The sequence below is a fragment of the Nicotiana tomentosiformis genome, chromosome 7 (assembly GCF_000390325.3).
Source record: "Nicotiana tomentosiformis chromosome 7, ASM39032v3, whole genome shotgun sequence".
In the NCBI taxonomy this organism is placed as follows: Eukaryota; Viridiplantae; Streptophyta; class Magnoliopsida; order Solanales; family Solanaceae; genus Nicotiana; species Nicotiana tomentosiformis.
In genome coordinates this window covers 131205602-131219958 of record NC_090818.1, presented here as the reverse complement: position 1 = coordinate 131219958, position 14357 = coordinate 131205602, and the positions used below count along the sequence as shown (strand labels likewise).

At 41.2% G+C, this 14357-nt stretch overlaps 1 protein-coding gene across 1 annotated transcript; it reads left to right on the top strand.

The window, feature by feature from the left end:
* Positions 1–12951: 12951 nt before the first annotated feature.
* On the top strand, positions 12952–13632 carry LOC138896384 (uncharacterized). The gene is made up of 2 exons (XM_070181191.1): positions 12952–13226; positions 13323–13632. Exons 1-2 carry the CDS (start codon positions 12952–12954, stop codon positions 13630–13632), a joined length of 585 nt encoding a protein of 194 aa, XP_070037292.1.
* Positions 13633–14357: the final 725 nt, after the last annotated feature.

The following is a 14357-nucleotide window of genomic DNA, read 5'->3' as shown; positions in this document are numbered from 1 at the left end:
AAGCAGTTTTTGAATAAGTTCTACCCACCCAATAAGACCGCCAAGCAAGTTGATGAAATATTGAGCTTCAGGCAGAAACCAGCTAAAACATTGCAAGAAACGTGGGAGGGGTTCAAAGGTATGCTAGTAAAGTGTCCACATCATGGTATTCCATATCAGATGTTGGGACAATAGTTTTACATGGGATTAGTAGATAGCTTGAAGGCCAATGTTGATGATTTAGCAGGTGGAGCATTTTTAGCAAGTCATTTAGAGAATGTAAGGTCCTGCTAGATAAAATGGCTCAAAACTCAGGATGGATGACAAGAGACTCCACAATCACCCCTATAGTTCACTCAGTAGCATTGGACCCGAACAATTCCATAGCTGAAAATATGGCCAATTTGATGATGCAAATGAGTATCCTCACTAAGAAGATTGATGAATCATGATAGAAGTAGGTACACACAGTTGACACGACTAATGGGAGATTATGTAGACCATGCATTAACCAACCATACATGTGTTCGTGGAGTGGTGAAAGTGACAACCAGAACTATCTAGAGAATATAAACTACGTGGGCAACTAAGGAGGATAGAGACAAGGTAGTCAGAATTGGGGGGCAACAAAATCGGCAGTATAGACTGGCACAACAACAGTACAATAACACCAACAATCCTGGAGCTATGCGACCACAGGGTCAAGTAGTACCTTACCAAAGGCAACAAGGATACAACCAGCAAAATCAAAAGCTAACTTATCAACAACCTCAACAACAGTAGATAGTGAGGCATAATGATGGGTTATCTGAAATTAAAGGAATGTCGTAACAACTCATTGAGGCCAGCGGGAAATTGGAATAAAAGGTCCACCAAATGCAAGAAAAGGTAATGTCACACGACTCGGCTATCAAGGGAATCGAGATTCAATTAGGAAAATTATCCATGGCCCTTAACAATCGTCCTTAAGGGACATTACCTACGGACACACATGTTAATCCAAAAGAGCAGGACCTGAAGCCGCTTATGGCGATGAGCTTGAGAAATAATAGAGATATTGATTTAGAGCAAGAAATTTCTCGTGAGAGCCAGTCAACTGAAACACTTGTGTCAGTGCCAATTGAGTTAGAAGAGTCATCTGGGCTAACAGAAGTAAGCGTGCAACCAATCCACGAGGAAAGACTCACTAGAGAATTCTATCAAACACTATGTGTGTATTAAGGTTTCATGGCCCTTTATATGAAAGACTCCACCAATCCACACCCCATTCTTTTTAATCTTTAACTCACAACCTCCCCACATACCTTAGGAACACATGCATGTAGGGTAAGTATTCCCTTCCCCATGAATTACCTTACTAATGGCTCATTCTAGTTACATTTTAAAATTAAGAGTTTGGGTGATAGAATCTTACCTATTAGGAAGAAGACCTAGGTGCCTCTATTGATAATCTTTTAGGTTTTAAGTGATAATTGAAGAGAAATGTGTTGAAGGTCACTTTCTCCCTCTAGGCCCCCCACTCTAAATATATCAGAAAATAAGTTCAAAATGGTCCAAGGTAGGTATTTTAACGGAATAGTGTCTGGTTTAAAAACCCAAAAAATGAAGCTCCAAAAGAGGTTCTACGGTCGCATAAGCGATCGCATAATGGTTATGCGGTCCGCAAAATGACTGCGAAATTGGGGTGCTAAAATTGGATAAAAACTGATCGGGTCTACGGTCACAATGCAGCCAGTAAACCTATTTTGCAGTCACATAATGCACCACAGAACGGTTATGTGGTCGCATAGTGCGCCGAAAAACCTCTTTCCGAAAACTCCCAAGGCGGGATATGCGACAAGAGTGCGGCCCAGAAATGGTTATGCGGTCGCATAATGGCCACAAAATTTACATCAAAATGCCCAAAAAACTGGCCCAATATGCGATCCGCAGAGTGGTTCTGCAACCGTAGAATGGGCCACACAAATGCCTACTTCTGCCTAACATTTCTCTTCAACTCCCCATCGCACTGTTCAATCCAAAAAGTCTGAACTATTATTAATCTCTATGTCTACTTTGGCATCACAAAATCCGGGTTTTTAGGGGGGGAAATTACGGTGCCTTATATCCTCCCCCACTTAAGATCATCCGTCCTTGAATGAGGATCATGGTCTACTATTAGCACCTTATTCGACTCAATTTTCCATACCCCACAACAGCAACCCCAAATCTTACTAACTTCCCAAATTTCCAAAACTTTCGCTAGAGTTTCCTTTGTAACTAGGCCTATCCACATGTAAGAGAGCCCCAGAATCACATCCTAAAAACATGTACACAATCTAATGATGTAACATAACTCATAATAATACCAACTGTGGCCTCATGTAAACAACATATAATCAAAAGGAACACCTTCACATTAACTGAACAAGTGATACAAAATTCATAGGCGACAAGTTCATAAAAAGAAAGGATTACACAGTTATTCAAACAAGTAAGGATAATTTTTCTTCATTTCTTCCTCGGCCTCCCAAGTGGCCTATTCAACCTGTTGGTTTCGCCATAACACTTTCTCGGAGGCAATTTCTTTATTTCTTAACCTTCGGACTTGTCTATCAAGAATGGCAATTGGAGTTCCTTCATATGACAATTCTTCATTAACCTCAATGGCCTCAATCGGAACAATAGCGGACGGATCTCCAAATACCTTCCTCAACATGGACACATGGAATACCGAGTGCACTAATGACATCTCGGGTAGTAGCTCAAGCTTGTACGCCACCTCACCGATCCTATGGATAATTTTGTACGGCTAGACATACCTCGGACTCAATTTCCCTTTCTTTTCGAACCGCATTATTCCCTTCATGGGGGGAAACCTTCAAAAATACCCAATCATCTTTTTTGAACTCTAAGCCTTTGCAACGAACATCCGAACCACCCAATGGGATATCTACATTTCCTACCATACAATGCCTCAAATGGTTCCATATGAATACTTGCATGAAAGTTGTTGTTATAAGCAAACTCTACGAGTGGCAAATGATCATCCCAGTTACCCTTGAAATCAAGAACACAAGCACGCAACATGTCCTCAAGCGTCTGAATAGTACGCTCTACTTTCCCGTCGGTCTGTGGATGGAAAGTTGAACTAAGATTTACCTGAGTACCCAAACCTTACTAAACTTTCTTCCAAAAATTGGACGTGAATCGAGCCCCTCGATCGGAAATGATAGAAACCGAAGTGCCATGTAGCATAACTATTTCCTTGATATATAACTGAGCATACTATTCTGCTGTGTCGGTAGAATTAACATGCAATAAGTGTGCTAATTTCATGAGTCGGTCCACGATCACCCAAATTAGTCAAACTTGCATGGAGTGCGCAATAATCCTACCACAAAATCCATATTAATCATCTCTTATTTTCACATTAGAATTTCTATGTTATGTAATAACCCACCAGGCCGTTGATGTTCGGCCTTCACTTGCTGACAATTTGGACACACTTTTCCACAAAGTCCTCCACATTCCTTTTCATGTCATTCCACCAACAGATTTCCTTGAGGTCGTGATATATCTTCATAGAACCTGGATGCACGGAATACCTAGATGCTTGAGCCTCGGTTATGATTCTTTCCTGGAGACCATCTATATTCGGAACACATAGTCGCACTTGGTACTTTAGTGTACCATCATCCATGCCAGGAGCAAAAAGCCATAGTTTTATGTTTTTGAGTCCCCTCCTTCAATTGCACCAAAAATGGATCGTTGTATTGCTTCTCTTTGACTTCCACAACAAGCGATGATTCAGCCCTATTTTGCACAACTAACCCTCCTTCATTAGAGTCCGTTAGACGAACTCCCAAACTAGCCAATCAATAGATTTTCTTGGCCAATGGATTTTGATATACCTCCAAGTGTGCTAAACTATACATAGATTTCTGTCTAAGAGCATCTGCCATAATATTGGCTTTCTCCGGGTGATATAGAATATCGATGTCGTAATCCTTGAGTAACTCAAGCCATATTCTCTGCCTCAAATTCTACTCCTTTTGTTTGAAAATATATTAAAGACTCTTGTGGTCCGTGAATACCTCCACATGGACCCCATACAAATTGCGACGCCAATTTTCAATGCAAAAATCATCGTCGCAAGTTCTAAGTCATGAGTTGGATAATTCTTTTCATGATTTTTGAGTTACCTAGAAGCATAAGCTATAACCTTGTCATGTTGCATTAATACACACGCAAGCCCAATTCTTTAAGCATCGCAATATACCACAAACCCTTATGTACCTTCTGGTAGTGTCAACACCGACATCATAGTCAATCTCGATTTTAACTCCTCGTAGATCCTTTCACAAGCACCAGATCATTGAAACTCAAGATTTCTGAGTCAATTTAGTCAACGGAGAGGCAAGAGTAGAGAACCCCTCCACAAAATTCATGTAATACCCTGCTAAGCCCAAGAAACTGTGAATCTTGGTTGGCGTTGTATGTCTAGGACAATTCTTTACTGCTGAAATCCTTTGAGGATCAACCTTAATCCATTCTCTAGAGATAACATGACCTAAGAATGTGACAGATTCGAGCCAAAATTCACACTTTGAAAACTTCACATACAATTGGTGTTGATGAAGAGTCTACAAAACTACCTGAGATGATCGGTATGGTCCTCTCGACCTCATGAATACACAAGAATATTGTCAATGAACACTATCATAAAGGAGTCGAGGAAAGGCTTGAAAACCCGATTTATAAGGTCCATGAAAGTTATCGGGACATTTGTTAGCCCAAAAGACATTACCTGAAATTCAAAGTGCCCATACCGGGTTCTGAAAGTTGTTTTCGGACTATCCTGCTCCTTGATCTTAAATTGGTGGTACCCGGATTGTAAATCAATTTTGAAGAAGTATCTCGCACCATGTAATTGATCAAACAAATCATCTATTCTTGGTAGTGGGTACTTGTTTTTTATTGTAACTTTGTTGAGTTGCCGGTAGTCAATACATATCCTCAATGATCAATCTTTCTTCCTCACAAGGAAGACCGGTGCACCCCATGGTGACACACTCAGTCGGATGAAACCCTTTTCTAATAAATCCTTTAATTGTTCCTTTAGTTCCTTTAATTTTGCTGGTGCCATCCTGTAGGGCGGAATAGATATAGGATGCGTGCCTGACATCACATCAATCCCAAAATCAATCTCCATGTCTGGCGGAATCCCAGGGAGCTCATCAGGAAAGACCCCTAGAAATTCATTCACAACTGGCACAGACTCGAGTGTAGGCGCCTCAATATTGGTGTACGTAACCTGGACCAAATGATAAATACACCCCTTGTTAATCATCTTCGTGGCCTTAAGTTAATAAATAAACCTACCCTTCGACACCACATTATCCCTCTTCCACTCAATAACCGGCTCATTTGGAAATTCTAACCTCAGAGTTCTAGTTCGGCAGTCGAGCTTAACAAAACATAAATAGAGCCAATACATCCCTATAATTACATCAAAATCGACCATCCACAATTCAATGAGATCTGCCACGGTGTCCCGACTAAGCGTCGTGACAACACGACCCATATAAACACTCACCAACCGGAGTAGATACAGAGAACAACTCAGGAAGATATTTTGGTTCTATCCCAAATTACATAGCAACATAAGGGGTAACATAGGACAAGGTGGAACCAGGATCAATAAGAGCATATACATCATGAGTTTGGACAGTCAATATAACTTTGACAACATGTGGAGAAGCATCTGCACTCTGGCGACCACTCATAGCATAGAAACGACTGGGTCCTCCTAAACTCTGTGCACCATCCCTAGTTGCACCACCATCCCTGCTGGTGCAGAGTGCCTCAAGCTGGAGGGGGTGCTGAAGATGTCGCAGCTACAGAACTGAATGGTTGTGGTGTGCCCCTACCCGCACCGTGGAGGGATGAACGACACTTCCTATGAATATGATCCCTCAATATGCACTCGTAACATATAGGTAAGTCCATGTAGCAGATCCCCGAGTGCATCTTCCCACACCTGGGGCATGGGGGCCTCCGCTGCAGGGGGAATCTCCCTCATGATCAGCCTTAATGGTGAGGTCCTCTGCTGCCTTAATTGGGCCTGAAGCGACTCCCCTGCTTCTCACTGTGCCCGCTGGTGGTGCACTGGCTGAACACTGAGCATAGGACTGGGATGGACTTGATGACCTTCCCCTGAAAGCTGATCTTCCCCCTACCAAATGACTCCATAAAGCTGCCCGCGGACCGGGCCTTGCTGGTCCCCTCTCGCTCCCTTCTGTTCTTCAACTTGCGGTCCTCTGTATGTTGAGCAAATGCTACCATTTTCCCATTGTTCATATCTGAATTCAAGGCAATTGTAGCGGCCTCAGTGATAACTAAGGGGCTAAGTCCCTGCACAAACTGGCGCACTTTAGCCTTTAGAGTAGGAAAAATGTGAATAGCATATTTTGACATGCGCGCGAACTCCATGTGATACTCCCACACACTCCTACTCCCTTACTTAAGATTCTCAAACTCTGCGGTACGAGCTTCCCTAGTCTCAGCAGAAAAGAAATTGTCTATAAAGGCATCAACAAACTCACTCCACCTCGCTAGAGGTCTCCCCTTCTCCCGAGAGTCCTCCCACAACTCAAACTAAGAATAGGACGGCCCTTTCAGGCAGTAGGCGGCCAACTCCACTCCCCCTGTCTCAGTAGCGCGTATCTCATTAATGAAGTCATGTGGGTCCTCCTCGGGATTAGCACTCATGAACAATGAAGGATCCAATTGCAAAAACATGTTCACCCTAGAACTAGTATAATTCCCTTATTTCTAGAAGATGTGGGTGCAACATTCGACCTTTGGGCTTGAGAAACCACTATCTAAGTCAGCATCTGAATACATCCCTTAAGATCCCCATCAGAAATACCATAGCCAGAAGCTGGGGCAGGAGGTGGAATCAGAATATCAGGTGGAGGAGTCGTCGCACCCTTGGTAGGTGTAGGAACAGGTGTGGCCTGGTCTAGTGTAGTGGAATCAGGTAGTGTAGCAGTCAGGGGATTATCCTCACCCCTCGAGTGTTCACCCGCATCATCAAATAAAGGGTCAACTGCCACTCCTAAGGCGGCGTTGGCTCCTTGGCTAGTTCTTGCTCTCTTCTTAAGTGCCATATTATGAAAGTTAAAGGATTGCACGAGTTAGAGGAGGAACAGTTGCACATTTAGTTTCATCGCACGATCCAGAATATCAAAGAAGGGTATTGTTCCTAAATGTCCAAGAAGCCTCCAACTTATAGATATGGTCGACAACACACCGATAAGAAAGACTCTACCAGACACGGATCCGAGACATCCTCGGACACTTTAAATCATTATGCTCTGATACCAAGCTTGTCACGCCCTAACCTCGGGAAGCGCGACCGATGTTCAACCGAGTAAACCCGACCGAGCAAGCCTGTCAGATACTGTCTACCCAACTCACCTATAATCAAGAAAAGATGTGATTTCATTAATTATACAATAGGGAGCTCATTCATGGAATACTAAATCGTTTCATTAGCCATGGCTCCTTTGAGTCTCAAAATACACATTACATAAGTGATCAAACACAACAAAACTGGATTAACATTCCCAACACCCATATACAACCCACATAGTGTCTACGAAGCCTCTAAAGATACAAAAGAGAGTAAAGATGGTGTCGACATAAGGCCCCGGCTATACCTCAAAACGTGACCACAATATAAACAAAATGTACAATACATGATCCCAGAATGAAATGGGGGCTCACCGAGTCCACTAGGAAAAGGATGCAGCACTATCTGTGATCAATATTGTCTGCTATGTAACCACCTGCATCCATTTAAAGATGCAACGCCCCGGGCAAAAGGGACGTTAATACCATAGAATAGCAGTAGTATGTATAGCTGAACACCATCTCAATAGAATGACTAATAATACAAGAGGAACAATCAAGAATTCAATAAGAGCTTCAGATAATATTAAAACATCAAGTTAAAGATCACATAAGTTATCAAGTCAATTTTCACGTTATTAGGTAGAATGGGTTTTTAGTGCCAATATGCCACAATCCACAATACCACTATATTCTCACACGGAGTCCGATCTCGGCTCGATCGGCTAGGCCATCTCATTTGAGACATCAACCATATTCATAATTTCATACACAATACCACTGTGCTTTTACATAGAGTCCGATCTCGGCTCGATCGGCTAGGCCATCTCATTTGAGACATCAACCATATTCATAATTTCATACACAATACCACTGTGCTCTTACATGGAGTCCGATCTCGGCCCGATCGGCTAGGCCATCTCATTTGAGACATTAACCATTTTTACATCTTCATCCATAATACCACCATGTTCTTACACGGAGTCTGATCTCGGTCTGATCGGCTAGGCCATCTCATTTGAGACATCAACCATATTCACAATTTCATACACAATACCATCGTGTTCTTACATGAAGTCTGATCTCTGCCTGATCGGCTAGGATATCTCATTTGAGACATCACCCCTTTTCAATTAATCATCTCAATTCATATTTATTTCCCCTCTTTCCAATATAATAGCACGAGTGGACCCAATTATAAAGTTATTCTGGGCTCTTAGCCGTATTTCATGATTCAAGTTCTTTTCCGCATTCAAACATTATTGCTATCATCAATAACAACAAGGATTTTCATTCAAGGCTTATAATTTCACATGTTAGCAGTTTAGAATCTAAGTCACATATAGATTTTTCACACAATTTGACATAGTAGTCTTTAATCGAATTTGACTTGTAGTCTAGTCATTTTTTTAGCCCATATTCTAAGTTCTGAACATTTCCTCAAATGACGAGATAACATGATGAAAGCATGGGAATACATATGACACATATATTTTCAAAGCAAGCACATTCGTGATAGCAATTTCTAGGACGTTCAATTTGGGACTTACGTCGATTGCTTGAATACCGTGTGATTCAAATCTAAGAAGAGGGGGTTTAGCCAACATACCTCAATTGAGTCTCTTAAAACTCTAAGATGTTCCAGAATATTAGCAACTTCAATATATTTTAGCAATATAGCATTATTGAACCCAAGATTAGGAAAACGATCATAATTCTAGCTCACTTAAGCATTCTATCAAACACTATGTGTGTATTAGGGTTTCATGGCCTTTTTTATGAAAGACTCCTTCAACAACACCCCATTCTTTTCTATCTTTAACTCACAACCTCCCCACAAACCTTAGGAACACATGCATGCAAGGTAAGCACTAACTTCCCCATGAATTACATTACTAATGGCCCATTCTAGTTACATTTTAAAATTAAGTGTTTTGGTGATAGAATATTCCCTATTAGAAAGAAGACCTAGGTACCTCTCTTGATAATCTTCAAGGTTTTAAGTGAGAACTGAAGAGAAATTTGTTGAAAATCACTTTCTCCCTCTAGGACCCTCTCTCTCACTCTAAAAATAGGAGAAAATAAGTTCAAAATAGTCCAAGGTAGGTGTTTTAACATAATAGTGTCGGGTTTAAAAATCCAAAAATAAAGCTCCGAAACAGGATATACGGTCGCATATGCTACCGCATAATGACCGCGAAATTGGGGTGCCAAAACTGAAAAAAATACTCATCGAGTTTGCGGTCACTATGCGGCCCACAGACATGTTATGTGGTCGCATAATGCACCGCAAAACCTCCCTCCAAAAATTCCCAAGGCGGGATATGCAACAGGAGTGTAGCTCGCGAAACAGTTATGCGGTCACATAATGGCCGCGAAATTGACATAAAAATGACCTAGAAAACTACCCCACCCTGCGACTAGTCTACGGTCCGCATAGTGGTTCTGCATCCGCAAAATAGGCCACAGAAATGCCTACTTCTGCCCAACATTTTCATTCAACTCCCCAGTGCACTGTTCAATCCAAAAGGTCCGAAAGAATTTCTACTATTATTAACCTCTAAGCCTACTTTGGCATCACAGAATTCGGGTTTGTAGGAAAATTTGTACGGGGCCTTATATATTGACACAAACCTGCAGTGCTATTATGGCAAGACCTATAGTTGAGAAGCTATCCGACCATGAAAGCTTCACAATTCTATGCACCATAGGTAGTTATACATTTGAAAAAGCATTGTGTGATTTGGGAGCAAGTATAAATCTGATGCCATAGTCTATTTATAAAAAGTTAGGCATTGGAAGAGAAAGACCCACATCCATGTTACTGCAACTAGCTGACCGAACGGTGAAAAGGCCATCAGGTATACTTGACGATGTACTTGTGCAATTTGGAAAATTCATGTTTCTAGTAGATTTTGTCATTCTAAACTGCAAGGTTGATAAGGAGATTCCCATAATTTTGGGAAGGTTGTTCCTGGCCACAGGGAGAGCTCTGAATGATCGTGAAACGGGGAAGCTGAACATGCGGCTAAATAATGAAGAAATAATATTTAATGTGCAAAGGTTTATGCGACAACCCAATGAGTTTGCAGATTGTTCTTTGTTAGACACATCGGATGTAATCATGGAGGAAGATGATGTGGGACTTAATGAAAAAGACCCTCTAACAGTCTGCCTTATGAACTTAGAAGAAGTAAATGGTGAGGAGTTGGCGGAATGGGTGTTGGCTCTTCAAAGGCAAGGTGACGGGAAAAGAGAGCTCAAATTCGAGTCTTTACACTCGAAAGAAAAAAAAAAGACCCCTCCAGCCAAGCCATCAATCGAAGCACCACCAAAATTGGAGCTGAAACCACTACCATCTCACCTCAGGTATGATTTCTTGGGACCTAACTCAACTTTACATATTATTATCTCATATGGTTTGTTAGATGTGCAGGTAGAACAACTTTTGTAGGTGTTGAAAGAGTGCAAGAATGCAATTGGTTGGACCATTACAGATATTAAGGGTATTAGCATGACCTTCTATATGCACAAACTTCTACTGGAAGATGGGCACAAACCTTCTAGAGAATATCAAAGAAGGATGAACCCTAACATGAAGGAAGTTGTAAATAAGGAAGTGATCGAGTGGTTAGATGCGAGAATTATTTTTCCCATCTCAGATAGCAATTGGGTTAGCCCAGTTCGGTGTGTGCCAAAGAAACGTCGGATGACTATTTTTTAAAACGATAACAATGAGTTAATCTCAACAAGAATAGTCACTGGATGGCGAATTTTCATGGACTACAGAAGAATGAACAAGGCCACCCGAAAAGATCATTTCCCTTTGTCGTTCATTGATCAGATGTTAGATAGTTTGGCAGGTATAGCCCATGTTTGCTTCTTGTATGGATACTCGGGGTACAATCAAATATCTATTGCCCCAAAGGATAGAGAGAAAATGTTAGTCACCTGTCCATATGGCATTTATGCTTTTCGGAGAATGTTATTTGGCCTATGCAATGCACCCGCCACATTCCAAAGGTGCATGATGGACATCTTCATAGATATGGTAGATGACATAATGGATATTTTCATGGATGATTTCTTAGTGGTGGGAAGCTCTTTTGATGATTGCCTTAGAAATCTGAAAAGAGTGATGCATAGATGTATGGAAACTAATCAGGTGCTAAACTGGAAAAAATGCCATTTAATGGTACATGAAGGTATAGTCTTGGGACACCTAGTGTCAAGTAATGGCATTGAGGTGGACCGTGCCAATATTAATGTAATAGAGAAGCTTCCACCATCCACTTCTGTCAAGGCAATAAGAAGTTTCCTTGGTGATGTCGATTTTTACAAGCGGTTCATAAAAGATTTTTCCAAGATTGCTAACCCTTTATGTAAATTACTTGAAAAGAATCACCCTTTTGTGTTTTCTGATGACTGCAGGGTAGCTTTCAAAGGATTAAAGAAGAGGCTAGTGTTTGTATCTATCATAGTTGCACCTGACTGGAAGCAACCATTTGAGCTGATGTGTGATGCAAGTAACTATGCCGTGGGAGCAGTACTTAGACAGGGAAAAGATAAAATCATGCATCCAATCTACTATGCAAGTAGAACATTGAATGGCGCTTAACTAAATTACACAATGACAGAAAAAGAGATGCTAGTAGTGGTGTTCACATTTGACAAATTTTGGTCCTACTTGATAGACTCGAAGGTAATTGTTTATACTGACCATGTTGCTATCAGGTACCTAATTGATAAAAACAAAGCAAAGTCACACCTGATTCGATGGGTTCTACTACTGCAAGAGCTTGACTTGGAAATTCGTGACTGAAAAGGAACGGAAAGCCAAGTTGTCAATCACTTGTCCAGGCTTGAAGGAGCTGAAACGAAGGTTAAGGTGGAAGATATCATGGAGACTTTCCCAGACGAACAAATGTTGACCACGAGACTTGAGGTAGCGCCATGGTATGCAAACATTGCAAACTACCTGATAAGCTGTGTTGTTCCTTATGACTTATCTTCTGTGCAGAAGAAAAATTTCTTTCGTAATTGTCGCGTGTATTTCTGGGATGAACCATATTTGTGTCGGATTTGTATTGATAACATGATCCGGAGATGTATTCCCGAGATAGACCAAGCTTTTATTTTGTAGGCATGTCATGCTTTGCCTTATGGAGGTCATTTTGGAGGCGTAAGGACAATTGTTAAAATTTTGGAGTCAGGCTTTTATTGGCCGACGTTGTTTAAAGATACACACTTTTGGGTAAAGAGTTGTGATGAGTGTCAAAGGATGGGGAATATTTTCCGTCGACATGATATGCCCGTGAACCCAATTCAAGAAGTGGAAGTATTTTATGTATGGGGAATCGACTTTATGGGACCATTTGTTAGCTCATACAACAACGAGTATATACTCGTAGCAGTGGACTATGTCTCGAAATGGGTAGAAGTTGTAGAACTCCCAACAAATGATGCAAAGAGAGTTATTGGTTTTCTAAGAAAAATATCTTCACCTGATTTGGAACTCCAAGAGTGATCATTAGTGATGGAGGAACTCACTTCTACAATCGAGCCTTCGCAAATATGCTGGAAAAATATGGTGTACACCATAAGGTTGCCACTCCATATCACCAACAAACAAATGGCCAAGTTGAGGTGTCAAACAGAGAAATCAAGAGTGTTTTGACCAAAACTGTAAATGCTACTCGGACTGATTGGGCGAAAAAATTGGATGATACAATATGGGCCTACTGCACTGCATTCAAAACTCCTATTGGCATGTCACCGTACAAATTGGTGTTCGGAAAGGCGTGTCACTTACCAGTGGAGCTAGAACATAGCGCTTTTTGGACATTAAGGCAATTAAATCTTGACATATAGGTCGCTGGTACGAGTAGAGTCACAAAACTTCATGAACTCGATTAGTTCTGTTACCATGATTTTGAAAGCATCAGGCTATACAAGGAAAGGATGAAGATCATACACGACAAGCATATTCAAGAGAGAATTTTCAAACCTGGATATGTCGTGTTGTTGTATAATTCAAGATTGAAACTATTTACGAGTAAGCTGAAATCTAGATGGTCGGTACCATTTAGAGTGGAGCAAGTACTCTCAAGTGGAGCTGCAGAAATTGAATCCGAGGATAGAACAAACATGTTTAGAGTAAATGGGCAAATGTTGAAACATTACCTTGGCATGGAGAAGGAAAAAGTTGTATCAGTGATTCGTATGAAGGAGCCTCAATTGTTGAGTGAACCTTAAGTTTGATCATATGCGTCGTGCCATGACATTAAATCATCCACTCGTTGGGAGGCAACCCAATGCGTAGTTTATTTTAGCTTAAATAGAATTTTCTCTTTGTTTTTACTCACTAACAAGTTTTAGTTAAGTTTTGGTGTTTGAACAAGTAATGGAGCACTTTGGGATGTCATTGCGCTTGGAGTAGAGCACAACACGGAATAAAAATCAAATGAGTACGTTCCAGAAATCGACGTCTACCCCGTGTCAAAAAGACTAAGCATCAACGGACCTGGCAGTAGACCTCGTATCGCAAGGGATGAAGCTCGCGTTTAGCCTCACGTCGCAAGGGATGCAGCGAGCAAAAATCAAGTATTAGCCTCGCTTTATACCTCGCGTTGCATGGGATACAACGAGCAAAAGCTGGCTTTCGCATCGCGTCGCAAGGGATATAGCGAGCTAGAGCGCGTGTTTGCCTCGCGTTGTGCAGGTTATAGAGAGGTCAAATTTTTCTTTGCCTTTTAATCCAACGCATTAAAACACTACACACACAAACACATTAATTAAAACCTAACAACACACTCTCTACTGCCCGCCCCAATTTTCCTCTCCCCTTCTCACACAAAATCCCATTGAAGACAATTTTCATTCATTCCTTCACTCACTTGCAACGTCAATTGAAGAGCACTCAATCCTCCTAAGAATCTAAGGTATGTTATCTAACTCTTTCCTTTGTCATAAATTCGAAT